Here is a 26,765-nt window from a genome sequence, read left to right as displayed (position 1 = left end):
CCCACTGGCAGATATGTGCTGGTGACGGGTACACTAAGGGGCCAACACATAACACTCCTTAATGTGTACGGACCGAATATTGACGCACCGGAATTCTACCGTGAAGTTTGGGGACACCTACAGACACATGCTTGCACGCACATATTATGCGGGGGAGACTGGAATGTGACACTACAGGACGGTCTGGACCGCTCTTTACAATCAGTGGAACAGCACAAACAGTCGAGACAAATGGTGGGTCACATGTTGGAGGACTTGGCGCTAGCGGATATCTGGAGACTGCACCACACGAACGACCCAGGCGCTACACACATCACCGCATCTCACAATAGTTGGTCCAGACTGGACTATTGGTTGGGCTCTAAGGATGTTGCTCTGTGGGCAAGTAAGGTGCAGGTACTACCGCGCACGTTGTCAGACCACAACCCGGTACTACTGCAGCTGGATATCCCACATTACGCACCCCCCCCCTTTCAATGGCGATTCAACTCCCAGGCCCTCACAGACCCAATATATGTTGACGCAGTGACTACGGCAATCAAAGACTACTTTGCTAATAATGCGCAAACTACTGATGACCCATGTCTCCTATGGGAAGCCTTTAAGGCCACGTTGAGAGGCGTCTGCATCAGCACTACCATAGGTGTACTCAAGGACATCAGGGGCCAAATTCGCCGCTGCGAAAGTCAAATGAGAGATTTAGAACTGCAGTACGAAAAAACACAGGACGTATTGCTATTACCCAAGTTGCGCGACTTAAACACCGAACATGCTGACTTCCTAGCGGCAGAACTCAAATACCTAGATCGCAAACATGTGGCCAGGGCTTTTGGCGAAGGGGGTAGACCAGGAAGAGTGCTCGCGCGTAAAATTTGTGAGGGGCGGGGACAATCGGCTATACTCCGCGTCAAATCCGGGGATGACATACTCCGTACACAATCCACAGATATAGTGCAATGTTTTGTGGACTCCTACAGTGCACTGTACCAATCTCAACCCACAGCTACAACAGATGAAACGTACGACTATTTACATGATGTGGCAATTGGCTGGCTGTCGGATGCCCACAGGGAATATCTAGCTCGGCCAATCACAGTAGAGGAAGTTACTGAGGTGATCGCCTCGCTCCCCAATGGAAAGGCGCCAGGTCCCGACGGGTACACGTCCGAATTCTATAAAAAGTTTGTGGATATCCTTGCCCCATACTTGGTGGATATGTATGGTACTTCCTTTGATAATGGATTACTCCCTCCCACGCTACGAGAGGCGATGATAATAGCACTCCTTAAACCTTCCAAAGATCCTGAAAACTGCGACTCCTACAGGCCCCTATCCCTCATAAACGTAGACTCGAAAGTACTCGCGAAACTACTAGCTGTTAGGTTAACCCCTCTGATGACTCGACTGGTACTGCCAGACCAGGCGGGATTTGTTCCCACTAGATCCACCTCACACAATACCAGATCCCTGTTTGCACTAGCACACTACCTGAAGCCCTCGGTTAGGGCGGTGGCCGTAATGCTCGACGCTGCAAAAGCGTTCGATTCCATTGAATGGCGCTATATGCTACTTGTCCTCAACAGGATGGGTTTCCCTAAACGATTTGTCCAGTGGATCTCCTTATTGTATACTAAACCGAGTGCGAGGGTCCGAATCAATGGCTATGTTTCAGCTCCTTTCGATATTGGACGAGGAACGAGGCAGGGCTGCCCCCTGTCACCTCTGCTCTTCGCTTTGGCGTTAGAACCACTAGCGTGCATAGTGCGTCAAAATTACAAGGAATCGGCATTGCAATTTGTGTCCAGGCCGCTGCATATATCGCTATACGCAGACGATATGCTGCTGTATGTACGGGACCCGGTGGTACATCTGAACCCGCTACTTCGGGAGTATATCCGATTTGGGGGCCACTCGGGGTTAGCGATTAATTGGTCCAAGTCCTCCCTCATCCCTCTCACTGACGCCACCGATTCTTTTGAAGTGGACTATCCACTAGAATGGCAACAAGACCCGATTCGCTACCTGGGGGTCATGTTCCACAGAGATCCTGACGAAGTCATGCGCGCGAATTATGGAGTGGCACTCTCCAGACTGGAAGACAGGGTCCAGCGCTGGATCCACTTACCATTATCTATAGCTGATCGAATAGCGATCGTAAAAATGAACATTCTGCCCAAGTTATTATATCTCTTTAATAACATACCTATTACACCTCCACAAGAGATCTTCCGTCGCATAAAGTCCTTGGTTCTAACACTGATATGGGCGGGTAAACAAGCTCGTATTGATCTACAGACACTAACACTCCCGATTGCACAGGGCGGATTCGGGGTGCCTGATTTTCTACTGTATTACCTCTGTGCTCAGGCACAGTACGCAGCTTATTGGTACCATGAGGTCCCCTATGTCACTCACGTGGCCATTGAGGAGGGAGATGCCCATCCTGTCCCCCTATCTGCGATATTGTCGCACAAAAGACCGCCGCTTCACATGAAAGATATCAACACTGTAGACACAACAGTCAAAGCGTGGCACAAACTAGGGCAATTGGCTCACAAAACCCCATTATATGCTCCGGACATGCCACTACGGAACCATCAGGCTTTATCGGTCACTAACGAAAAAGTGGGGTTGTCTCTGCTGCACAGAGTTGGGATCGACAAAATGGGTGATGTGTTTCGAGAAGGCAAATTTTTGGACATTAACGACCTGACTTATATCCGAAACCAGACCCCCATGTTTAGATTCACATACTACAGACTGACGAGGGCATTACGGGAACACTACCCATCATTCCCAGCAGAGCCTGAAACCCTAGCACCTTTGCAAATGCTGATCACTACTAGAGACCTCTCTCACCTGGTGTCCCGACTGTACACTGCTGCACAATCCGAAATAGCGGGACACACACTCAAGGCTAAGGGTAGATGGGATGAGCTTTTAGATAATCCATTGACAGACGCAGAATGGGGCAGCTCATGCGCACTAACGCAGATACTGACACCAAATGGTAATCTGCGGATTATTCATTTCAAGTACTTGCACCAAGTTTACTACACTCCTGTGAAAATGCGTAAATTTGGGCTGCAAGAGGAAGACAGATGTAAGCGTTGTAATAGGGAAGGAGCGGACTTTATACACCTGGCATGGAAGTGTGCGAAAGTGGCTGATTACTGGACGGAGGTTACTGCCGCACTCACGATCATGTTAGAGGATGAAGTGGAGTGTACTCCGCAGATTTGTCTACTAGGTATTCTGCCCCAATTCAGGGCGCTGAAAAGGAAATTTTGTGCTGTCGCCTTGCTGTTAGCCAAAAGGCAGGTGGCGCAATGTTGGCACAGCCGCAGGGTACCAACCACGAAAGTATGGCTGCATGACATGTCCATATGTCGGGATAAACTCCAAACATATGAGGAGGAATTACCAGCACAATCAAAACCCAAGGACATGTGGGGGTTTTTGACAGACTATCTGAATTCCTTGCAGGACACTGAGGAAGACTAGCGGATACACTGGTTGTGCTGGAATGGGTGCTGTCTGGTATGAGAGTTGGAGACGACTGTGGGCTACACTAGGGATACCAAGACACGATCTCACTCACTGTATAGGGTGTATATGAGGGTACAGTAAGGTCTTAAGTTGGGGAATGTTGTCTTTTACTGTTTATAACATGTAAAATGTAAGACTCATATTGACAGCTTGCTATGAGACCTACGTAGAACATGCGTGGAAGATACACTGGAAATACAAACACTGTTTTTTCAGGACTAACATATGATGTATTGAACAAACAATGTGGAATGGCGGGCCGGCCTCCGGGTTGTAGGCTCATGCTGTGTCAATTGCAATATGTGAATAAAGGTCTTACAAAAAAAAAAAAAAAAAAAAAAAAAAAGCTGTCTTTTTAAAAATGTAGTGGAATCCAGCTTTGTATCCATCAGAATGTTAAAATCCCCCCCAATAACAATATGCCATCCTACCATAAGCAGTGATTGAAACAGATCTTCATAAACTTGTGGATTATCATCCACTGGGGCATAGAAAGAAACAAAAGTAATCGGCCTGAATCTATTTATAACTGAACATGTAGCCCAACACCACCGGCCTGCGCCACCCTCTTCTGACTGTATAATTTCTGCATTCAAATTCAGATTTAAAAAAAGGGCGACACCTCGTTGGGATACTGTAGTGGATGAAAACCCACGAAATGTGGCCCATGTCTTAAACATAGAGAAATCAACATTTTTTGCAGCGGGGATATGAGTCTCCTGCAACATAATTACCGCAGGATTCTCTGTTGTAATCCATAGTTCAATGGCTCTCATTTTGCTCTTGTTGTTTAGACCATTAACATTAAAAGAAATTATTTTAAGCCCCCTATTGATAGACATTTTAAATTATACAAATTTCCAATGAGCATTTCAACAATATATACATTTTCTGTCCGATTAATTTCCCCCCAGATAATGATATATGGTAGAAAAAAGCCCTCAACCACATATGCAAAAAAGATCCAAGATACTTCAATATTTTTCCTTTTTTCACCCCCAGCACCAGTGACCCCCCAGTCTCTTAAACCCAACCCCATGGCCCTGTTCTACCCCTACTGCACCTCCCCACGCTGGCCATACGGTAAAACCCCTAATCATTGAGACGCCTTGTTATTGCACCCCTTAACCCCCCTGAGAATCCTTTCCTGGGTCCTAACCCCCACCCCACACCCGGAAAAAAAAAACTGTAAAATACTCTACAGCGTTACAATAAGGTCATTAAATAGAAAAGCCCCAGCCATATCGTAAGATACACCTATACAAGAGAATCCAAAAAGAAAGAAAAACTGGGCTTTTCCAAGGAAGGAAAAAAAAACAGAAACAGAAATAAATCAGCAAAATTGATCAAATCAAATCCTACTAATCTTGTGAAATCCTACGAAGTAGCGCTTGTGCTTCATCTATATCAGTCAGCATATAGAATTTGCCTTTAAAGAGAACTTTTAACTTTGATTGCTGAGCAATCATGGCTTGAGCGCCTTTATCTTTGAAAAGTTGAAGAATCTTAACAAATTCCTTCCTCCTCCTGGCTGCAGCAGCGGACATATCTGAAAAAATCCAACATTTAGTGGTAGCGTTGGCAGCAAATTGCCTTTGTTTAAAGGCTTTAGAAAGAATTATCTCTTTGACACGGACATCAGAGAAGTTCACCAAGATAGTCCGATGAAGTGTGGAATTAGAGAGGGGTTGCGCTGGGACTCGATGGGCACGAGTCTGCTGCCTCAGACGAATAAAGTTTCTTGTCTGCACAGAAGTCGGAGTGGGGCTCTATCTTTGTGAAATATATATATATATATATATAAAACACCAAAGAGTCGCCCCTGAAGAGATCGCCACACACGGAGGATCAGCGCTCACAGCACAGCAGGCAGCTTGCTCTCACAGCAGGTAGCAGCCCTCTCAAAGCGCCATTCTGCCAGCCAGTGATCAAGAGCGTGAAGCTCGAAACGCGTATGGCGCTTTGAGAGGGCTGCTACCGGCTGTGAGAGCAAGCTGCCTGCTGTGCTGTGAGCGCTGATCCTCCGTGTGTGGCGATCTCTTCAGGGGCGACTCTTTGGTGTTTTACATAATGCGGCTGGTCCGGCCGCGAGAAAGCCCCACCGCTTGCCAGAGCGAGTTTCTGGTGTTCCGAATTTGAGCATCAGGGAACGGAGGTGCCTGCACTACAGGGACGCATTGCTTGCTTCAACTAATGGACAGCAAAGCCCCCCCACCTTACAGGGTATGATATTTAAGAATGGAGGCAGCGGAACCCACTGGGGGAGTGAACTGTGTCAGTCAATGGTGGCGTATTTTGAACTGCAATAACCAGAATGCCACTGTGCGCCCATTTAAGGCGGGACTGTTATTTTGAATAAATTAAGTTCTTCTAAATCCGCTTCCTTTCTTCTACCAGCCAGTGATCAAGAGCGTGAAGCTCAAAACGCGTATGGCCCTTTGAGAGGGCTGCTACCGGCTGTGAGAGCAAGCTGCCTGCTGTGCTGTGAGCCCTGATCCTCCGTGTGTGGCGATCTCTTCAGGGGCGACTCTTTGGTGTTTTACATAATGCGGCTGGTTCCGGCCGCGAGAAAGCCCCACCGCTTGCCAGAGCGGGTTCCTGGTGTTCCGAATTTGAGCATCAGGGAACGGAGGTGCCTGCACTACAGGGACGCATTGCTTGCTTCAACTAATGGACAGCAAAGCCCTCCCACCTTACAGGGTATGATATTTAAGAATGGAGGCAGCGGAACCCACTGGGGGAGTGAACTGTGTCAGTCAATGGTGGCGTATTTTGAACTGCAATAACCAGAATGCCACTGTGCGCCCATTTAAGGAGGGACTGTTATTTTGAATAAATTAAGTTCTTCTAAATCCGCGTCCTTTCTTCTGCCAGCCAGTGATCAAGAGCGTGAAGCTCGAAACGCGTATGGCGCTTTGAGAGGGCTGCTACCGGCTGTGAGAGCAAGCTGCCTGCTGTGCTGTGAGCGCTGATCCTCCGTGTGTGGCGATCTCTTCAGGGGCGACTCTTTGGTGTTTTACATAATGCGGCTGGTCCGGCCGCGAGAAAGCCCCACCGCTTGCCAGAGCGGGTTTCTGGTGTTCCGAATTTGAGCATCAGGGAACGGAGGTGCCTGCACTACAGGGACGCATTGCTTGCTTCAACTAATGGACAGCAAAGCCCCCCCACCTTACAGGGTATGATATTTAAGAATGGAGGCAGCGGAACCCACTGGGGGAGTGAACTGTGTCAGTCAATGGTGGCGTATTTTGAACTGCAATAACCAGAATGCCACTGTGCGCCCATTTAAGGCGGGACTGTTATTTTGAATAAATTAAGTTCTTCTAAATCCGCTTCCTTTCTTCTGCCAGCCAGTGATCAAGAGCGTGAAGCTCGAAACGCGTATGTCGCTTTGAGAGGGCTGCTACCGGCTGTGAGAGCAAGCTGCCTGCTGTGCTGTGAGCGCTGATCCTCCGTGTGTGGCGATCTCTTCAGGGGCGACTCTTTGGTGTTTATATATATATATATATATATATATATATATATATATATATATATATATATATATTCACTTAAAAAAGCCAAAGGTTTTAGGGCTGTTATAGTTTGTAAATGGAACTTAAAAAACCTTAGAAATTCACTGGAAAAAAACAAAGGTTACAGGAACGTTATAGTTAGGCTCAGATTTCACTCCTACAAAACCAGTGAAATTAGGCAGTTATAGTTACCTGAGATAACTATAACTTACGCCACCGCAATGCACTGCTTATGCCCTCACATGTTACATCACTCTTGACATGGTCAGTGACATCACTGATGACATCTCAAATGACAGAGGGCCTGGGGGAGTCAGCCCCCCCCCCTAGACAAAATAAGGAAGCCCGAGAAGGTGGTGGTCACCAGGGCACCAGAGGAGGCCATATGGGCCTCCCCGCATTTTTTTCACGAAGCAGCCCCGGGAAGGTGGTGGTCCCCTCGGCATAAAAAGCCCCAGGAAGGGGTGGGGTGTCCGTCCCTCCTCCTTTTTTTGCATAATGCCCCTGGGACGTGGCCCTACCGGGGGAGACCTCACTTCGTTGTTTAAAATTTTCGTCAGGATTTACGGATCCAGTACAACTCCCACCAAAACGTGTTTTTTTTAAAGCTTTTTGGGCCCTGCGGTACCCCCTTTTCCTTTTTTTAATATTTTTTCCTAACAGCCAACACTTCCTGGTTTGAAGTGCTGGCAGCCAATCAGATCTGCGCACATCCCCAGTTGTATATCTAAAAACCCTCTAAATAACTCCACAACTACTGAACTGATTTACACCATTTAACGAAAAGGGCACTTTCTGGACCAACAGCTACCTTCCTGCCAAATTTGGTGTAATTCCGTTCAGCTGTTCGGGCTATAGCTGTGTCTAAAGTTTCCTTCGAAAATTAACATAGGGAAAAGTGTTTTGTGACACCCTCCCCCTTTTTCTCCGCTCCCACCTGACAGATTACCCCAAAACTTTCAATACAGCAGCAAATGAGTGGCAAAGTAGTTTTGAAAATTTCAAGAGGATTTGTCAAACTGCGCTAAAGTTATTGTAAAATTAAAAAAAAAAACCTTCCTATGGAAACTAGGTCCTAACTATATAACTACCTACTGAAAAACACCAGTAGATTATCTGTATGTGTTATGTGTGTGTGTGTGTGTGTGTGTGTATATATATATATATATAAGGGTATAGGGTGGGAAGGGTATTTTAGGGTTATGGGGTGGGTAGTGTTATAGGGTGGTAAGGGTATTTTAGGGTATTGAGGTGGGTAAGGGTATTGTTTTGTATGGGGGGTTTTTATTAGGGTTTAGGAGTGGATATGGGTATTAGGTTGTAAGGGCATTTTTAGGGCTTAGGGGTGGGTAAGAGTATTGGCTTGTAAGGGAATCATTTTGGGGTTTGGGGGTGGGTAACGGTATAAGGTGGTAAATATATTTTAGGTTTTAGGGGAAGGCCGGGGTATTGGCTTTGAAGGGCCCCCCCAAAGCCCACTTTATTATGCCCCTACCCACCTCAAAACCCTAAAATAAACTCACCACCTTATACCGCTACCTACCCCATAAACCTCAAAATACCCATACCACCCAATACCCCATATCACCCCTAAAACCTAAAAATAATCTTACCACCCTATATATATATATATATATCAACACAGGCTTCCCGTAACTGCCCTTTACTTGAAAACTTCCACACAATCTCCAGGTGATACAGAAAGACGGTACAAAGAGGTCCTGGCAACGAAGGGCTTTATTTGGTTATCACAGCAAGCCTCATGGTTACGAAGGCAGCAACAGCAAAGTGCTGGGGTGTATACAAAGAGAATGACCCACGCATTTCGGCTTGCACCTTCTACTGGGTTCTATATATATATATTTCACTTATTTATACTAACCTGGATAGTAAAGGCAGATGTGTAGCAAATGCATGCGTTGTAAAAAATGAGTGGTAAAGGCATGCATGGTAAATGCCCGCGTTGTAACGTTGTACAACCCTTCAGGAGGGCCTCTCCGACTGAGAGAGTGCAATGGGCACCAGGCAAATATACCGTCTTAATAGAAATTGTTTGGAAGTATATCTTCCACAACCTCCAAGAACCCTACCAAATTGAGATTATTCTTTGTGGCGTGTCCATTTGCATCCTGAGCCCATTCCTCTAAGATCTTTAAGATTGCAGAGTAGGCAGGCATAGTATACAGACATGCAGATATGTGCCAGCCTGTGTACTGCTCCCACCTACAGCAATGCTCTCTTCTCAGGGTTGTCGGTGGTGTCCTATTGGGATAGGTAGTGCTTGAGGGCAGTCTTGCTGTTAGCTCAGAGTGCTCCTACACAATCCAGACAAGGGAAGAACCACGAAATGTTGCATGCCTGATCCACTTCCTCCCTACCCCCACCCCTGAGCCCCACTTTAGCAACTGCTTTTCAGTTCAGGAGGGAGCTTGAGCAGCCACACTAATGGGGGCCCAACACCATTAGAGCCCTGGTGTATTAAGCGCTGCAGAATCTTGGCACTGCCTCCATCTTGTGATGAAGCCTTCATGTCCACAGCCTAGGGAGCCGCTTCCAGTCACTCTGCCCTGTGCCACGGCTCCTTAGCACAGCATTGCAGAGGGAAAGGATCCTTTGATCCAGCATTGGCTCAACTGCCTCATCTGGTGCTCCTCAAGGTTGACTTGTGATGTCTGCATTCATGCGTTGGCCCCCTTCCCAGCTGCAGGCAATCAGTGCTCTGATAACCTAATGGGGAGCATTATTGGTTGATCCGACTTACAACAGTAGCCCCAAGCCACAAGCAAATGTCTATAGGCTGAGGATATTGTTAATTTGTTGTTCATTTCTTCTCTCTTCCTTTTTCTCAGTTGGCTCTTTGTCTTCAGTTTATTGAGTTTCTTTCCGCTCACATCCGTCTGCGCAGTGTACCTTTTGATCGCTCTTTCCGTCCTGTATATTGAGTGTTCAAATCTCTACCTCTGTCCTGAATGCTGAGTCTATGTTTTGATGTCTCTCTTTGTAGATCCTGACTGGGCTAGTCTCAACCTAGGGGCTCTCATGTGTATTGAGTGCTCTGGAATCCACCGGAACCTCGGCACACACTTATCTCGTGTGCGCTCTCTCGATCTAGATGACTGGCCAATCGAGCTCATAATGGTGATGACTGCCATAGGTAATTCTTTGGCAAATAGTGTATGGGAAGAAGCAGTGGAAGGCTACATCAAACCGGAACAAGAGAGCAGCAGGTAAGTGTCTTTGATAGCAGGAATGGAGAGAATTAGTGTGATGGATATAGTCTGCTTCTTCCAGTTTCAAAAAATATTTCTCGATGTTCCTCCAACTGAGCATGCCCAAAAAATCAGAATCATTTTGTTATACGAGCTTATTTGAAGGGAATCTAATTCAAAGCATATATGAAAATAACATTGTAAATAATAAAATAAATGTAGCAAATATAAATGATCAAAGAATAAATATCAACACAAATAGGATACCCCATTAAATGAATAGCATTCTTGATAAATTCTGGCTAATGCTGATCAGCAAAGAAAGATTGGAAATCATGTGGGATGCATGGTATTTGTCGCATGGTATGCTATGTTATATTATGTTATGTTTATTTGTATAGTTCACAACCCACCCTTGAGGGTATCCTGACACCGAAGCAAGAGCTGTAAGGGGCGAGCCAGGGTTGGAGCTAGGGGAAGAGCCAGGTCTTCAGTGTCTTGCAGAATTCAAGAACTGAGGAGGAGGCTCTGATGTGCAGGTCGTTCCTGGCTTTAGGAGCAAGGTAGGGGAAGGCACGACTGCCAGATCAGGTTCTGCACATGGGGGATGTATATGAGTAGGAGGTCGGTAAAGCGGAGATGTTTGGTAGGTGTGAGGAAGTTTGTACGGTTGTTGAGGTAGGTGGGGTCAAAGGTGTGCAAGACTTTGTACCGGGAAACTGAAGGTGGACACCCCAGAATTGCCTGGAAGGCTGATTTATATTTGGGAAAAGTCATGGTGTTATCAGTATTAAGCCTTGATAGAAAGACATGAGTCCATACGTTCCTTTCAATCTGAGAGGTTTGAAAATACTGATTCTATATTGATACTTAAATCTATAGTGAGTAAAATATCCTCATCATTTTGATGTCACATGAGAGAAAACTCATGAGAATTATTTCACCGTTATAAATAAATGATCTCTGTATACTGATACTAGAACACTATCCACAAATAAAGTACATGCCTATAAAAAGTAAAGGCCCACTATGAAAACTCATGATGAATATGAAACATTTCCTACAATAAAAATCCTGAATGCAGAGAAATAGGCAACAGTTATAAACAGAAAGCAACCTATCAGACCCTAAGCCTTTAAAGGAGTGATGGGAATCGGTACCATCAATGCAAAATACATGGCCCTTGTTATTTTCCTTATGGGCAATCTTTGCTTCTCTTTTGAGTTCTACCTTTATTCAGGGAGTTTTTTATCATGATATTCACAAAAGACCTCAATACTCCATGCTAAAAGATATTCTCATATGTGAAACTTCCACTCCTCCAGAATATCTGTGAAGACCAAAATTGTTTTGGTTTTCTGTACCCGCTTAAAACGAATATAGGTGTGGTGTGAGGGTAGGAATGTTCCATAGTTGCTCTTGAAAAACCATCTCAGAAATAAGGAGATGCTGAGATATTTTTCAAACTGTCTTCTTTGTGCATCTCAGCATCTTAAAACTGATTATCTTAAATGATTTGGAACTGGTGAATCTAGTTCATCAGTTCACCGGAGCCAAATCCAGACATGACACTTCTAATGGTTTTACAGATCAACATAGTCTAAGTAGTGTTGCTGCCCAGTACCATTCCTGAAGTTAGGGAATGCCCAGCTTCTCTTTCAATTTAGTTCCGCACAGCTTTTCCATGATATTCTAGAATGTTCTCTCCCCCAAAAAATTATTAAATACTGACGTAACAGTAACAAAAACATTTACAGAACGTCTTTTGCGATTACATGAATGCAGAGAGCTCTTTAATTACCACCATCGTTCCATGACTTTCATTCACATTATCACGTAATACATTTTCCTTAGCTATTTTACTCCCAATTCTCCTGAATTGTTAATTTATAATAAATAGCCTTGAAAAGATCTTTTTAATGTTGTTATTTCTTGTTGGGACGGAACAGTCCTTGAAATGGTAATGGACACCTGTGCTGATGTCTGGATCCCTAATGATTTTTGTTGTCTTAGGCAAACACAAATAATGCGTGTTTTGCCATGACATGGGCCTGTCTCACAGATTGTGGTCTTCTTGGACCTGGAGGGGCACCCAAAGTGCTAACCTCATAGTGGTGAAAGGCTTCTGCCTTATCCATGAGTTAAGCAGCATGAGCGCTGTGGTGGCAGCAGACTGTGTAGTGATCAGTAGTAGTGAACAAGTCCTCTGTAACTGTGTCACTGGAGTGAGGCCCACAGGCTTGGCCCACTCATTAAAATTTCTGCTGCTATGTGCTTAACTCAGCCTTGGAATACAATGGCTTGGTAGGTAGTGCTTCCCATTACATGTGTGATGTGCATGTGCTGGGTGTATGTGTGTTTGTGAATGGAACAATACATGACGAATGTAGTGCTGTGCAGTACGTGTATGTTATATGCATGTGCTTGATGTATTTGTGCCTACGGGTTGTACAATATATGGTTGACTCTGGGTTCCATTTTGGGAGACCCAGGGCTGCACAGTGAAACATAGAGAGTGAAGGTAGAGGAAATCGCCCAGATGGATTTGTGTATTGCTGCATTCCTGTAATCTGTGTGGGGAACAGTAGAAAGACATCATAAGGAAGAGACCTTGGGGTATATATCAGTAAGGAGATGGGGCTGTTAAGACAATCATAAAGAGTTGGACTGAGGCCCAGGCTAACCTTTTGATACACATATCACTGGGGCTGACATTCAAGTTTAAACTCCTGGTCACTCCCTTGGCCTATTTTGTGGGGCTATCATCTTTGGAGGTACTTCTGCTGTGACAGACTGCTTTCTGGAAGAAGGAGTGGGCACTTCAAAATGAAGCAGACCGCCAACATACTCTATATCACATTTGGTGACATCCAAAAAATTATCAACTGTCAAGTAGCCAGTTAGGCTATGCGAGGGGAAGACGTTCTGCAATACTTCTGCCTGAAACAAGGAGTGGAGACCAAGGCCTGCTAGTCTTGCAGCTGAATGTGGAGAAATCACCCAGTAAATCCAAGACCATGGTCCCTGGAGCACCAGCGCCTGTTTGCTTGACGAGATCAGTGTGCCCTGAGAAAGAGTTGAGTGTTAGATGGAGCAAGGTCCCGTGCTGAATCATGTTGAGTGGAGTCTCTTAGGTCCTTGTCTGTGTGCAGAGAAAGCTGGCATCCCTCATATGCCAGAGGAGGGCCGCCGTAAAGTGAGTCGTTATTGCCGCTGTGCTGGACGGGTCATCGCCTTAGTTCAGTGTGGAACTGGCTACCACTGTATGCCAGGAGGGGTCGAAGGGGAAGACATTGTTGGACTCAGAGCCCCTGCTTGTTTCAACACTAGCTTGCACTTTTGCCCGGGTCCCTGCCAGCCGCCCCGCGGGAGGAGTCACCAGCGCAGGAGCGCTACTTCAGATGCGGGAGAACCGGCGGAGCGGGAGCCCCTGCTTTTTTCAACACTGCCTTGCACTTTTGACCACGTCCCTGCCAGCCGCCCCGTGGGAGCAGTCACCAGCGCAGGAGCGCTACTTCAGACGCAGTAGAACCGGCGGAGCGGGAGCCCCTGCTTGTTTTAACACTGCCTTGCACTTTTGACTGGGTCCCTGCCAACCGCCCGGTGGGAGGAGTCACCAGCGCAGGAGCGATACTTCAGATGCGGGAGAACCGGCGGAGCAGGAGCCCCTGCTTGTTTTAACACTCCCTGCACTTTTGACCGGGTCCCTGCCAGCCGCCACGCGGGAGGAGTCACCAGCACAGGAGCGCTACTTCAGACGCGGGAGAACCGGCGGAGCGGGAGCCCCTGCTTCTTTTAACACTGCCTTGCACTTTTGACCGGGTCCCTGCCAGCCCCGCAGGAGGAGTTACCAGCGCAGGAGCGCTACTTCAAAGGCGGGAGAACCCGCTGCGCAGGGACGCGCGCGCATACGCCGAGCGGGCCAAGACGGGACAATCTGAGCCCGTCAGAGGCTGCATGAGGACGGGTCAGGCCCTTCCTCTTAGTCCTTGTTACTCTTCAAACCCTATTTAAAGACTTAGAGTACTGAACCTTGGAACCGCTGGCCAGTAAGATCTAAAGGTACTGTAACCGAGCTATCTTAAGAACCCTTGTTGTTTACAGCGCTCTTTACCTTTTTAAGAGGATACTTATTTTACAGACATTGCTTCATACCTTTTATTAGGTTGTTATCAACAGTGTTATTCTAATAGGGCTTCTGTGAGGTAATTAGACTGCTGCCAAAATGGGGGAAAGAAAGCGGTTAACCAGTCAGGTACAGCCCACGAAAAAGATCACTGGTGAGTCACAACAGACATTACTATCGTTACTGACCGGGGCAATGGGAGCAATAGAAAGGCAGATATCCTCGGTCGAAGAATCATTAGATGTGAACGCAAAATCTGCTGGTGAGGGTAACGTTAAACGGGCTGTGGTGGAAGTGGATAATACGAACCTGGTGCCTTCCACTTCCACCCTGCTAGTAAACGGCTCAATGCAGTATGTCACAGACTCAATAGAACAGAACACATCAAGTGATAGGGACTCTGCCATCCAGCCTCCACAACAGGCGTACAAAAATGCCATCAAATAATATCAGAGCTATAGAAATAGTAGAGATATCGGATCCCTCAAAGCGAACTGCAATTACCACCCCCACAAGAGTAAAGTCAGCTAAAAGAGTGGCACCTGGGAAATAAACGGCCCTGTAGAAGCCTATAGAAAGATCACAGGGGGAGAAAAGTACCAGAGTTAAACAAAAAGATATCGATTTATTTACAGTGGTATACAATCTAGACGTCTTTCTTAGGGATTCGATAGCTAGTATTGAGGGGAGAGTAAAAGTGATAGAGTAGACTCTAGTAGCTCTTGTAGAGAGAGAAGACCCTAAAACAAGACCAAATAATGAGGACGAGAGTTTACCTGTTAAAGCCAATATAAGGGGATGTAATACAGCAGAAAATAACCTAGGAAAGATTATTCAACATACAGGCCAGGGCCATAAAAGTTGTACTCAAGGGAAAGGAGACTAATAAATGGAGTGTGATTTCGAAAAGTAGAAACCCACAAGAAAAGGGAAAGGAAATCCAGCAAATTGGGCGGAACCCCCCATATACACAAAGGGATAGTGAACACATGAATGAGGTATCTAGAGACCACCCGTACTTAGACCTCCCGCCAGCTTGTACCCCCTACTCAGTAATTTTAGCCAATGCCCCTAAATTGAGACCAGATGATAGAGAAACTGGGGAAAGTCTAAGGAACAAAACGTTACATTGGCTAAGTAACAGGGTAGGCTTAGCTCAACAACTTTTTAGGGAATTTAAAATGGCGAGAAGGATTAAATGAATAGGGAAAGAGAAGAAAACCCTTCCTGGGACTGCATAGTTTTAACTTTTAAAACCCCGGAACTAGTAGAAAGGATCCTGCGTAAAGGAGGGGATGGCCCCCTAAAAATGAATGATATAAATATCCTTCCCCATGGCTATTTTTATAGGCCTGCAAACAGAATCAGGGGGGACGGGGCGGGTAAAACTTTCGGTATCACAGATTATCCTTATAATATCACGTTGAATAATCGGTACGCTCCACTGACCTCCTTAGAGGAGATAGATTGGCTGGACAAATGTCCCAGAGATCTCCACGATATTCCTGAAATGGCTTCTGCCCAAAACCATCAAGTATCTGAGTAGTCTAATGAGAAGGAAAATAGCCAAACCATCTTAGTAAATATCCTAATTAACAGCCCAGTTGTTGAGCCTAGGCTACCAATAAACAGGCCAGTAATAAACGGGCATTCCGAGGAAAATAATAGGAACAATAATAGTGTCCTACCTGAACGGGTAAAGTCCCAGAGTCTGAGGGGCACACCTAGAACAAATATTAGGAAGACTGCAGTAGATTCAGCTCTCCCCCAAATAGCAGAAAGTACTGATATGACATTTTCATCCCTACCCACTCCCCCAAAAACTGAAAAACGAATACAAGGTACTGACTCCATACACAGTATCGAAGTACTTTTCTGGAACATAGCAGGACTTCGATCCAAACTATCGAACCAGGTCTGGATAAACTTGGTCAGAAAATTCGACATATTGTGTTTACAGGAAACATGGTCCCGAGAAGAACTACACATGGAAGGCTATAAGACCTTTAACACATCAGCATTACCTTCTCTAATTGGGAGATCTAAGGGAGGACTGTGTATCTATCTGTCAAATTTGTTAAGGATAAAGAAAGTGTTTATGAACATCTCTGAACCAAATTATCAAGTCCTGACCATGAAAATAGACTTGAGGGAGACAATAATTTTGGTAAATTTTTATAACAACGCAAAGAGGGAAGATGTAATAGATATGTTAAACCAGCTTAAAGAAGCAATGTCGAATAATTTGAATGATTATAGGGGCAATCTACTATTGGTTTGGAGGGGTGATTTTAATACTGCTTTGTGTCCACATAGTGATGATGCACTGTGTGGTCTAATGGATGTGAGAGAATGCAGTGTCCCACATTTTTCTCATACTGTACAGGGCGATGCCTTGAATGAATTATTGTTATTTTTAGATATGAGTTTTGCAAATGTTATGACTTCCCCGCCCACACAGTTTTCCCAGACTTTTCATGGCAGGGGGATGAATACCATTATTGATTTTATAATAATTCCAAATAGGATGGCCGCAAGGGTCCAAAGTTTTAAAACCCATAAAAATGTATTAAGTGACCACTTCCCCCAAAGCGTGGTGATAACAGTGAAAAGAAACGTGCAGAAATCACGTTAGGAAGGTACCCTAATGTTACAGCATTTAGAAATAAACAAAATAAACGGGTACTCGCTAAAATGGAACAAGGTAGAGCCTTCTGAAATAACAAAAGTAGTGGTAGAAAAAAAAGGAGTCTACACCATACAACATATTGGGGGCTTATACACGTATTACAGACTCCATCAGGGACTCTCTGAGTAAGGAAGTAAAAAAGGGGGAAAGACAGAAAGTGGGTTGGTTTGATAAAAATTGCACAAAAGCTTATAATAACTTAAAGAATGCCCTGCATAAGAGTAGAAATTACTCAAGTAAGGAATATGTATAATCAAGCCCTAAAAGTAAGAAGGCAAGAACTGAAAAAGATCGCATGGGCTGACTTACCGGGTAGGCCCATTGTGTCTGGTATAGGGTCCCTCCTGGAACCTCTATCCCAATTTTGTGACGCTTTTCTGCAACCTATTGTCAAGAAGATTCCTTCTTTTCTTCAGGATACAAGAGACGTCCTACGCCTCATTGATGACATGGATGGGAGGGAAAATGTCGATTTCATAATGACATTGGACGTAGAAGCCCTCTACACTAATATCCCTCAGCAAGCTACCCTTGAGGCAGTGGAATCGGCCCTGAGGGCGGAGGAATGGACATCACCTACTCCAATTTCCTTTATCATGGCTTTGGCAAGTATAGCCTTAACTGAAAACTTCTTCAGATACGAGTCACAACTGTTCCACCAGATCCGTGGGACTTCCATGGGCTCGACCTTTGCGCCGAGCCTGGCCTGTATTTATATGGCCTCCTTCGAGGAGCACCACATCTACCAAGCCAACACAAATCCATTCCTTGAACATCTGTCCCTCTGGCGTCGCTACATCGACGACATCCTGATCCTTTGGAAAGGGGACCGGATGAGCTGTGAGGCCTTTTGCACATGGATTAACCTCCAAAACCCATACCTGAAATTTACAGGAACCATCTCTGAGGTATCACTACCCTTCCTGGACTTAACCATCAGGCTAGATCCAACGGAGATCACCACCACTCTCTACAGGAAAGAGACCGACAGGAACAGTCTCCTTCCATACCAGAGTCACCATACCAGGGCCTTGAGGGATAATTTGCCCTTTGGGCAATTCTTGCGGATCCGCAGAAACTGTACTTCAGTCACAGATTACCAGCGCGAGGCCTCTACCTTACAACACAAACTCCAAGAGAGGGGGTATCCGACTAGACTTTTAAAACAATCAGCCAAACGAGCTCTTAATAACAACCGAGAAGCCCTGTTGGAGACACATTCAAAGCCAGTAGATGACGCCATCACATGTGTAACCACTTACACGAAGAATTATAGCTTCATCAAGAAGACCATCAATTCGCATTGGGGCACTCTGAATTCGGCAGGCTTGGACATCCCACGTCCACGCTTTGCTTTCAAAAGAACTGCTAATCTTAAGGATACTCTAACCCACACTCGACCTAAGAAGTCCAGTACCCACCACCTGAACACACTCTGGGGCCTCCCACCAGTAGTGGGCCACTTTAGATGTGGCAACTGTATTGTCTGCCCACAGTCCGTACAGAGCAAAGAGTTGACTTTATCACCATCCTTCACGTGGCATATGACCAAACATACCAATTGTAACAGCAGTAGATGTATATACATGCTCTCTTGCCCCTGCGGCCTCCGATATATTGGCATGACGATGCGCCCTGTGAAAACAAGGATAATTGAACATAACAGCAACATTCGCTGTGCCAAGACCCACACAAGGTTGTATGAACACTGTAAGGAAGCCGGACACTCAGCAGAGAACATGCAATGGGTAGTTATAGAATGCCACCCATCCATCAGTCAACAATCACTGTATAGACTAGAACAGAGGTGGGTGCACCGTTTACAGTTAGACTCATGCGGATTGAATGACTCCGTCCCTTGGAATCAACTAGCCAACTAACCCTCCGGCCTGCCCTTCTCACCTCTATCAAGATTGATGTCACTGCTGGACATCGTATGTGGACACACTGTTTGAGTCCATAGTAGCATGTCTGGTGTATTCCTGCGCCCCCCTTTTGGACTGGACTTTCTAGATCCACATAAACCCTCGATGGCATCACCGGCAACCATAACCCTTCCAACTAATAACAACCACTACACCGGGGTCCGCTTTGCCTGGCAACCATGGTATCTGCCCCATGGATTGACTTGCTTGGCCACGTGCCGGCATCCAATGTTCCATTATTCCCCCCTCCTCAGCCCTTCACCTCTTCACCTCCACTGGGGCCAAGCTATCCGTAGGGCACCACTCGCCCTGCGTCATTGTTGGTCCCACCAACGAGGGGCCGCTCACTATTGCCGCCTCCACTACCACCGAGTCCCCCCCAGGGCCGCCTGCAAACTCCCTTACCGGGCTTGCCTGGCGGGTGACTGCGGGTGACTGCGGCTTCCCATTGACGAGACGTGTGCCTTTTCTTTAACCCTGCACCTTTTCGCACACGATCCCTTACATCTAGCCAAACCTCTATCTCCTCCCTGAGATGCCCCTGATTGGCTGCCTGACCCACGCGTCATGGGACACACCCCGCCGCCCGCCCTCCCTACGCTCACTAACCAGACATTTAACCGGCGTGTGGATACCTGCGCAGTACCGGCTGGTTCGCGTTTCACCACACGCCGTTGCGAGTGGGGGTAGGTTCCTAACGGCACCGTTACGCTGTGGCTAAGGTAAGCTTAAAGGGCCTCCGCCCATGGTTCATTTCTGTGCCCTACTGACGGCCCCCTAGGAGACCGCTCGAGGCAGTTTTCTCCGCCCGGCTGCGGTCAATGGTGACTGCCCCCGCCGGGTCTAGCGGCTCCGCCTGCCCCACGGCCCGGGCCCGCCACCTGGTTGTCATTGTCCGTTAACAAACGGCCCTGCCTGACAGCTGTCCGCCGGCTCGCTCAGAGGCACTCTTGGGTGGCGCGGACGGGCTGTGGCGAGCGGTGTCGCGGACTGGGGCTGGGACTCGGCCATCCCGACCAGTACAGCCTGACGGGACGTTGCCTCTAACGATCCTCTGGTGACCCCGTCCTTCCCCACAATCTCCTCACCAACAAGTTGGGTCATAGAGGTTGATCCCACTTTTACTATGCTGATTGTCCCTACAGGTCAACTCCTCTAGCACACGCCCCACCTGAATCAGCCGCGCAGATCGAGACAGCCTTGAGATTGGTAAGCCCCGATCTACGGCAAGCACCAGTGCTGATAGACCTTCTGTTAAGCACATTTTTATACCTATTCAATACATATATTCCTTTTTTTCTCCCCTTGGTGGACAGTGGCTTTACATTGTTTAATGTTAATTACCTATGTGTGTTTGACACTAGAGGCGCTATTACTTCCATGTAATATTCCTCTTGTAAATATCAACATTCTTTTAGTTTCTCAACGGGTTGTCTTTGCTTACATACACAAAAGACGCCTTGTTCCCAAATAATTTTTTCCTGGGACCACTAGGTTATAAAGAGTCTCTCTCTCGCTTTATCTCACACGCCCTGCACAAACCCAACGGTCCTGCGACCGAGTGAATCACTGAGGCTTGGGTGTTGCATTTTTATGTATATTCTGGGATACTCAAAAAGCTTAGATTCTGAGCAACTAATGACATACGATACTGATGTTTCCTGTTTGTATCCCCAGGTCTGACGGTGTGACAGTACTTTTTGGCTAAACTCCGGGCATTGACCAACAAGGTTGTATAAACCGCACTCTTGAGGTTCCCTCAAGGGCACTTATCAAGTATATGAGCACTGTTTTGGTCCTGAAGAATTGCCCCTTGTGGGCATGAAACATGTTGACCATGTTGGAGGGTTGAAATGAGGCCATACTAATGGTTATCTTGGGCCTCTATACCCCTCTTTTCACTTTTTAACAAAGTGGCTAGCCACACCAATAAAGTTTTCTTAGTGGACTACCTAACTTTTTTTAACTCACATTCCGCTCACTACTTCACCTGTTTTTTGTACCTCACAAACCAGAACATCACGGCAAGGAACAAAAGAACTCCGACAGAGAGTAACACACAGTGTTACCCGTCAAGCATTACAGCGCCGGCTTGACGCAGGAGCAGGAAGCCGATGATGCAAACAACATCACAAAGGGCTGAATGAAACATGTCATCCAGCCCTGCAGTTGTATGAGGTTTCTTAGTTCCGAAAAGGGAACCTTTGGCTCCCTATATTTCCTTCTTCTCCACTACCTCCACTGAGAGCGAGACTCCTTTATAGACCTTTTATTAGGGGAACTTTGTACAATCCCTTGTGTTACTGACTTACGTAAGGCAAGTTTAGATAGGGATAGCACTGCATTCTGCTGTGCGGTCAACTCTCCATTTATGAGATCTGAGACAACACCGAGACTGGAAATTGCTATTAGTGAGGATAAATGGGTGGAGCATTTTTAGAATGTAAGCGAAGAAGAAGGAACTCTGTCAGCAAAACGATCGCCCCTCATCACTTAGTCCCAGTAAAGTGTCCTTTCCGATTGAAATAAATTTTACCTTGGACGAAGTCCAACTTGCCCTGAAAGCCAGCAAAGGCAACAAGGCCCCAGAACCAGGGGGGTCCCCATAGACATATTTAAATACAATTTAGAGCTATGGGGCCCCATTATAAAACAGGTACTTGTAGCGGCCTGTAAAGTTGGTCTAATAGGTTCTTGGTCAGAGTCAACAATGGTCCCAATTTTCAAAAAAGGTGATAGACTAAATCCAACATGCTATCGGCCGATATCTTTGTTAGATAAGGTGGGGAAGGTGTTGGGGCGTATCATCCTAAATCGTATTCAGGAATGGGCCGATGATAATAAAATATTGACCGACCTGTAATTTGGCTTTAGGGAAGGCTTGGGCACCATAGAACAGGGCCTAAATTTAACTATTCTGACAAAAAAATATACAAGGGCAAAAAAGGGGAGACTGTATCTGGCCTTCGTCGATCTCTCCTCCGCTTTCAATTGTGTATGCCACGAGAAATTATAGAGAACCCTCGAAGCGAAGGGAGTCGAAGCAGCCCTGGTCCAAGTGGTCAGAGGTTTATATTCTAATGCCATGGCCAGGGTAAGGTTTGGACCAAATGGAGAAAGCACCACCTCATTCGCCGTAGAAAGGGAGTCAGGCAGGGTTGTGTCCTGGCGCCCTTCTTATTTACCCTGTATACAAACGGTTTAGAGAGGGTGATAATGGAGGGGTGTCAGGACCTCCCTCAGGTACAAAAACGACCCAAACCAACCTTACTCTACGCCGATGACGCGGTGATAATGGCCCGAACACCAATAGAGCTACAGCGGGCCCTATATAAATACAACAAGTATATGGAAAGTTTAGATTTAAAGATAAACGCCACATAAAACCTACATAATGGCATGCAGGAAAGCTACTAGGAAAGAGAAATCTATCTTTATTGATAGCGGCAAACTTGAGAATTCAAAATCATATCCTTATTTGGGTATCCTTATGGATAACAAGGGTTCCTGGAAACAGGCTATAAGGACAAAGAAATTTTTATTTATGAAATCAACGACTGTTTTTGTAAACTTCGCTCAGAAACTAGGAAAGAGGCCACCAATGGAACTAATTAAGATATATGAGGCCAAATGTGTTTGTGCGGTTTTATATGGGGCAGGGATTTGGGGATATTGTAATGCATCAGTGATACAGAAAGTAGAGAACGCTTTCATTCGCTATGTATTGGCAGTCCCTCGCTCTACTTCAACGTTCGTTTGCAACACTGAGCTAGGGATGCAATATATAACGGATAAAATACAAGTTCAGCCACTTTTACTGTGGCATCGTATTTGGACGTCAACAAAGACAACATTCAATCAAAGCGTTATAAGTGATTCCCTTAAACTAGAGCAAGCCCTAGATATTAGATAGCTGAAATACATTAAAGATTTTATGATGAACTTAGGACAGCTTGAATTTTTTAGCAATCCTTTAAAGTTGAAAAATATTTCTAGAAAAGATTTTAAAAAACAATGTAGGCTTCACATGGACGAATTAAGATATGCTATTGAGGCTCATAAGTCCACAGTCAGTCAAAACCAGATGATTCTATCTACCTCAGGAATGCAACCATACTTGACCTATCAGGTAACTGGATATGATAGATTTGTATTGGTTCGATTTAGATTAGATTTTTTTTATCACTTAGTTTCATTTCCTGTAATAAATGATTGGTCGAGGAACTTAGGACCGTGCCCATGTGATGGCGTTGCAGCACAATCAACAATACACATTGTTTTATTCTGTAAATACTATGGGATTTATAGAAAAAGATGGATGATCCCAATCCTAAAAATGTGGGGTCTGAGGCAATGTCGCCCGGCTTATTTTCACTCCAATTATTGTAGAATGATTGTTATGCAAAAAACATAGCATTATTTTTAAAAACTGAAATCAAATCACGGAAAAACGTAACCAATTTTTAAGACACCTGCCTGTTTTGCACATAGCAATCCTGTTGAACATGAATAAGTCACAGAGAAATGAATTTATCCTTTTACTGGTTGCACGTGAAAAATATATTATAATATGATGGGAGGTTCCCTTTAAAGCAAAGATTTTAATTATTTGTATGATGGATGGTTCCCTCTTAAGCAAAGATTTTAAATATTTGTATTTTGTATCTGTGTGTTATGCTTTTATGTTTTTTTTAAATTCTGAAACAAAAACCGAATAAAGTGGATTTGACTCAGAGTGCTGTAGCTCGTGTGCGGTTGGAAGCCGGCGACCTCATATGCCATTCGGACTGCCTTGAAAATATTGCCATTATGAGTGGGCCTTAGGGCCCGTGTGTGACGGTGAGCTGGTGACCACGCATGCCAGGAAGGGCTGCTGTGAGGACATCTCCTGTGCTGATCGGGTCAGATTCTGTGTGCAGCGGAGAGTCAGCGACTCTGTATGCCAGAAGGGGGCCACTGGAACCAAGCAACAAGTGTGTCCTGGTCAGGATCATCACCAGAGGAGAGAGGCTGTCATGGGAACCCCTTCCAACCTACAGAGCCGCTCACTGTGGGAAGGATCAAAAATAATTTATCCAGCTTGGAGGAGCCACAAAGAACCGCTACTGCGGTTGCATGACCCCGTGTGAGGAACTTGAGGACCGCCGAGCGCAGCTTGCTTAAGCTGCATGCTGAAAACCTAATGGAGACAGCTGCAGCAGCTCCAGCATCCTCAGAGGGGTGTGCTCAGGGAATTCAGTCACTCTGACCCTGCAGGTGCAGGTAAGACTGATTTCAGGCCTATGGATCCCTGGGGGACTTGCTTGCCAGATAGCGCTGCAAGGCAAAAACACTTTTGAATGTAGACAGAGTCGAAGTGGATGGAGCTCCTGAGACTCAGACTACTAGTGGGGCTTCACCTGAATGCCCCCTATAATAAATGGGGAATAATAATATCACTAAGCAAGGAGTGAGTGAGGCTCAGGGAGCAGCCTAAAGAAACACGAGCGTCCTGACCTTAGGGGAATTTGGAATTAGTTGGTGAATGTGGTATTTCCCTATGTGTTTGTAGCGGTAAAATAAATACTTCTTTTTACATAAATGTAAGTATTCGACTGGACAACTTTATTGCTGCTGCAGCACGTATTTTGAATTTTGAGCCTGTGTTCACTCCCTGTATCCACCTTCCCATTATTATTATTCCTAAATGCTTAACTAATTTAGTGTTATCTATATCTGATTGTTCCATCCCAAAATTCACATTGCTTCAAGATTAATTTTGTAAACTGAAAATACTGTAAAATGCTTATTGACATACTTAAATGCATTGGAAATCTCTTGTCAAAAAGTAAATGAATATTTGTGTAAATGGTAAGATTCGTTGAGAACCTCCTGTAACTGTAGCAGTAGCCCAATAGCCGGTCATTCTCCCTTGTCAGTAGAGCCAAGTCCTGCACAAACAAAGCAAACCGACATTGTGGCAGCAGCATTCCTTGTCATTTGGAGGCCCATCCGTCAAGCAGAGGTTTAAATTTGCGATTCCTTATACTAACTAATAGCCGCCGATAGTTTATTTTAAGGGAGGGCTGGCCGGAGGCAGGGTATTTTCTTATGTCAACAGCTAGAAACTCCCTGCTACACACAGCAGGGCTTTGACCTAAACTTGAATATTCTTGAAGAAAATATGTTCTCTCCCTAGGCTGTGCAGAGGCTATGTTTTGTAGACCTGTCATATATTGAGTTTATAAATATAATGTTTTTTCCACTCATTTCTTGGTCAATAAAATTATTGCGTTGCACGCTCTATACTTCCCTCTTGCTAGACATAAAAATCCACCTGCTTAAAAAGATTAAGCATTTACAATCGACCACCCACCTTAGCACTGCATGCCAAGCTATTGTCATCTCACTGCCTGATTTTGGAAATACCTGTTTCGCAGGATTACCACAATCTAAACTTGCCCCACTGAAAGTGTTAGTCCATTTCAGCGATATACAGTTATCATTTACAAAAAGTGAGATCACTTCTCACCAGCTCTCCAAGACACACACTCTCTAAATATTGAAGAAAACTTAGCTTCAAGATTGATTCCCTGGCTTACAAAGACGTTCAATTAAGGAATCCATCCTGTATAACAGATTAGCTTGTCCAGGCGCGAATTTATGACAGTGCGACTGGTGCGGCCGCTCTGGGCGCTGACCTGTGGAGGGGGCGCTGTGACCTCAGGGGGGTGCTGTGCTTAGAAATATCTTATGATAGGCGAGATGGGGGCACTTTTTCAGGTGATAGTGAGAAAATCCAAGGAGGGGGTCATGGGACATGGGGGCTCCAAAAGTGATTGTCGTGTTGTACCAGGCGCCACCAGCGCTAAAGCCGACTCTGAGCTTGTCATCTCGGAAGGGCAGAGAGAACTCAGAAGCAAAACCTCTCTTTACCTGTAAGTCCCGAACTTGGTCCTCCTTTGCCCAAATTAAAATCTTCACTGATATGTCAGCTTCACTTTTGAACTCTTCTTTGGGCTATTTGAGAACTCACCCTACTCTTCAATGTTTCCAATGATTCCTAAAAATGCACCTCTTACTATTTCTGCGCTGAGTTGAGATACCAAGTACAACCACAAACTTTATAGTCAGCTATGTTTGGTAAACGGCATTCTGTCCAATCATCGTCAGTCTGCTAACATTCTTGACCCTTCGCAGAATGGCTTCCGTGCTGGGTACAGCACTGAGACAGCCCTTCTCTCCATGGTTGAACATCTGCGCGCTGTGCTGGATGCAGGTCAAACGGCGGCTCTGGTACTTTTAGATCTCAGTGCCGCTTTTGACACTGTTTCCCATGCAATTCTTCTGCAGCGGCTGGGAGAGGCGGGTATCAAGGGTCTGGCGCTGGAATGGTTTCGATCGTTTCTTTCTGATCGTACCTTTCGGGTCTCTACACCTCCCTTCGAGTCTAAACCTCACATCATCGAACAGGGAGTTCCGCAGGGATCAGCATTGAGCCCCACACTTTTCAATCTTTATGTGCAGCCGCCACCTGCTGTCGCCAAGCTCTGGGACCTTACGATGGTGTCCTACGCTGACGACACGCAGCTTGCGGTTGCACTTAGTGGAGATTCTGATCCTGAGGCCTCCAACTTTCGTGAGGGTCTCAGTGCGGTGGCTGGATGGATGACGGCTAATTGCCTGCAGCTCAATGCGAAAAAAAACGAGGTATTGATTGTGGGCAAACAGAGTAATCTTTGGGGTGATAAGTGGTGGCCAGCTGACCTCGGA

At 45.7% G+C, this 26,765-nt stretch overlaps 1 protein-coding gene across 1 annotated transcript in view; it reads left to right on the top strand.

Annotated features, from left to right (window-relative positions):
* The window catches only part of AGAP3 (ArfGAP with GTPase domain, ankyrin repeat and PH domain 3), a 2,202,224-nt gene that overhangs the window by 2,080,933 nt on the left and 94,526 nt on the right, over positions 1-26,765 (top strand). Inside the window, exon 18 of the mRNA XM_078662817.1 lies at positions 10,069-10,291. Within this exon, the coding sequence (XP_078518943.1) occupies positions 10,069-10,291 (223 nt within the window). The remainder of the gene's footprint in view (positions 1-10,068; positions 10,292-26,765) is intronic.

Source organism: Lissotriton helveticus, chromosome 10, assembly GCF_964261635.1.
Source record: "Lissotriton helveticus chromosome 10, aLisHel1.1, whole genome shotgun sequence".
NCBI classification, from domain to species: Eukaryota; Metazoa; Chordata; class Amphibia; order Caudata; family Salamandridae; genus Lissotriton; species Lissotriton helveticus.
Note: the sequence above shows the minus strand (reverse complement) of the source record. Positions and strands in the feature narration are given on the sequence as shown.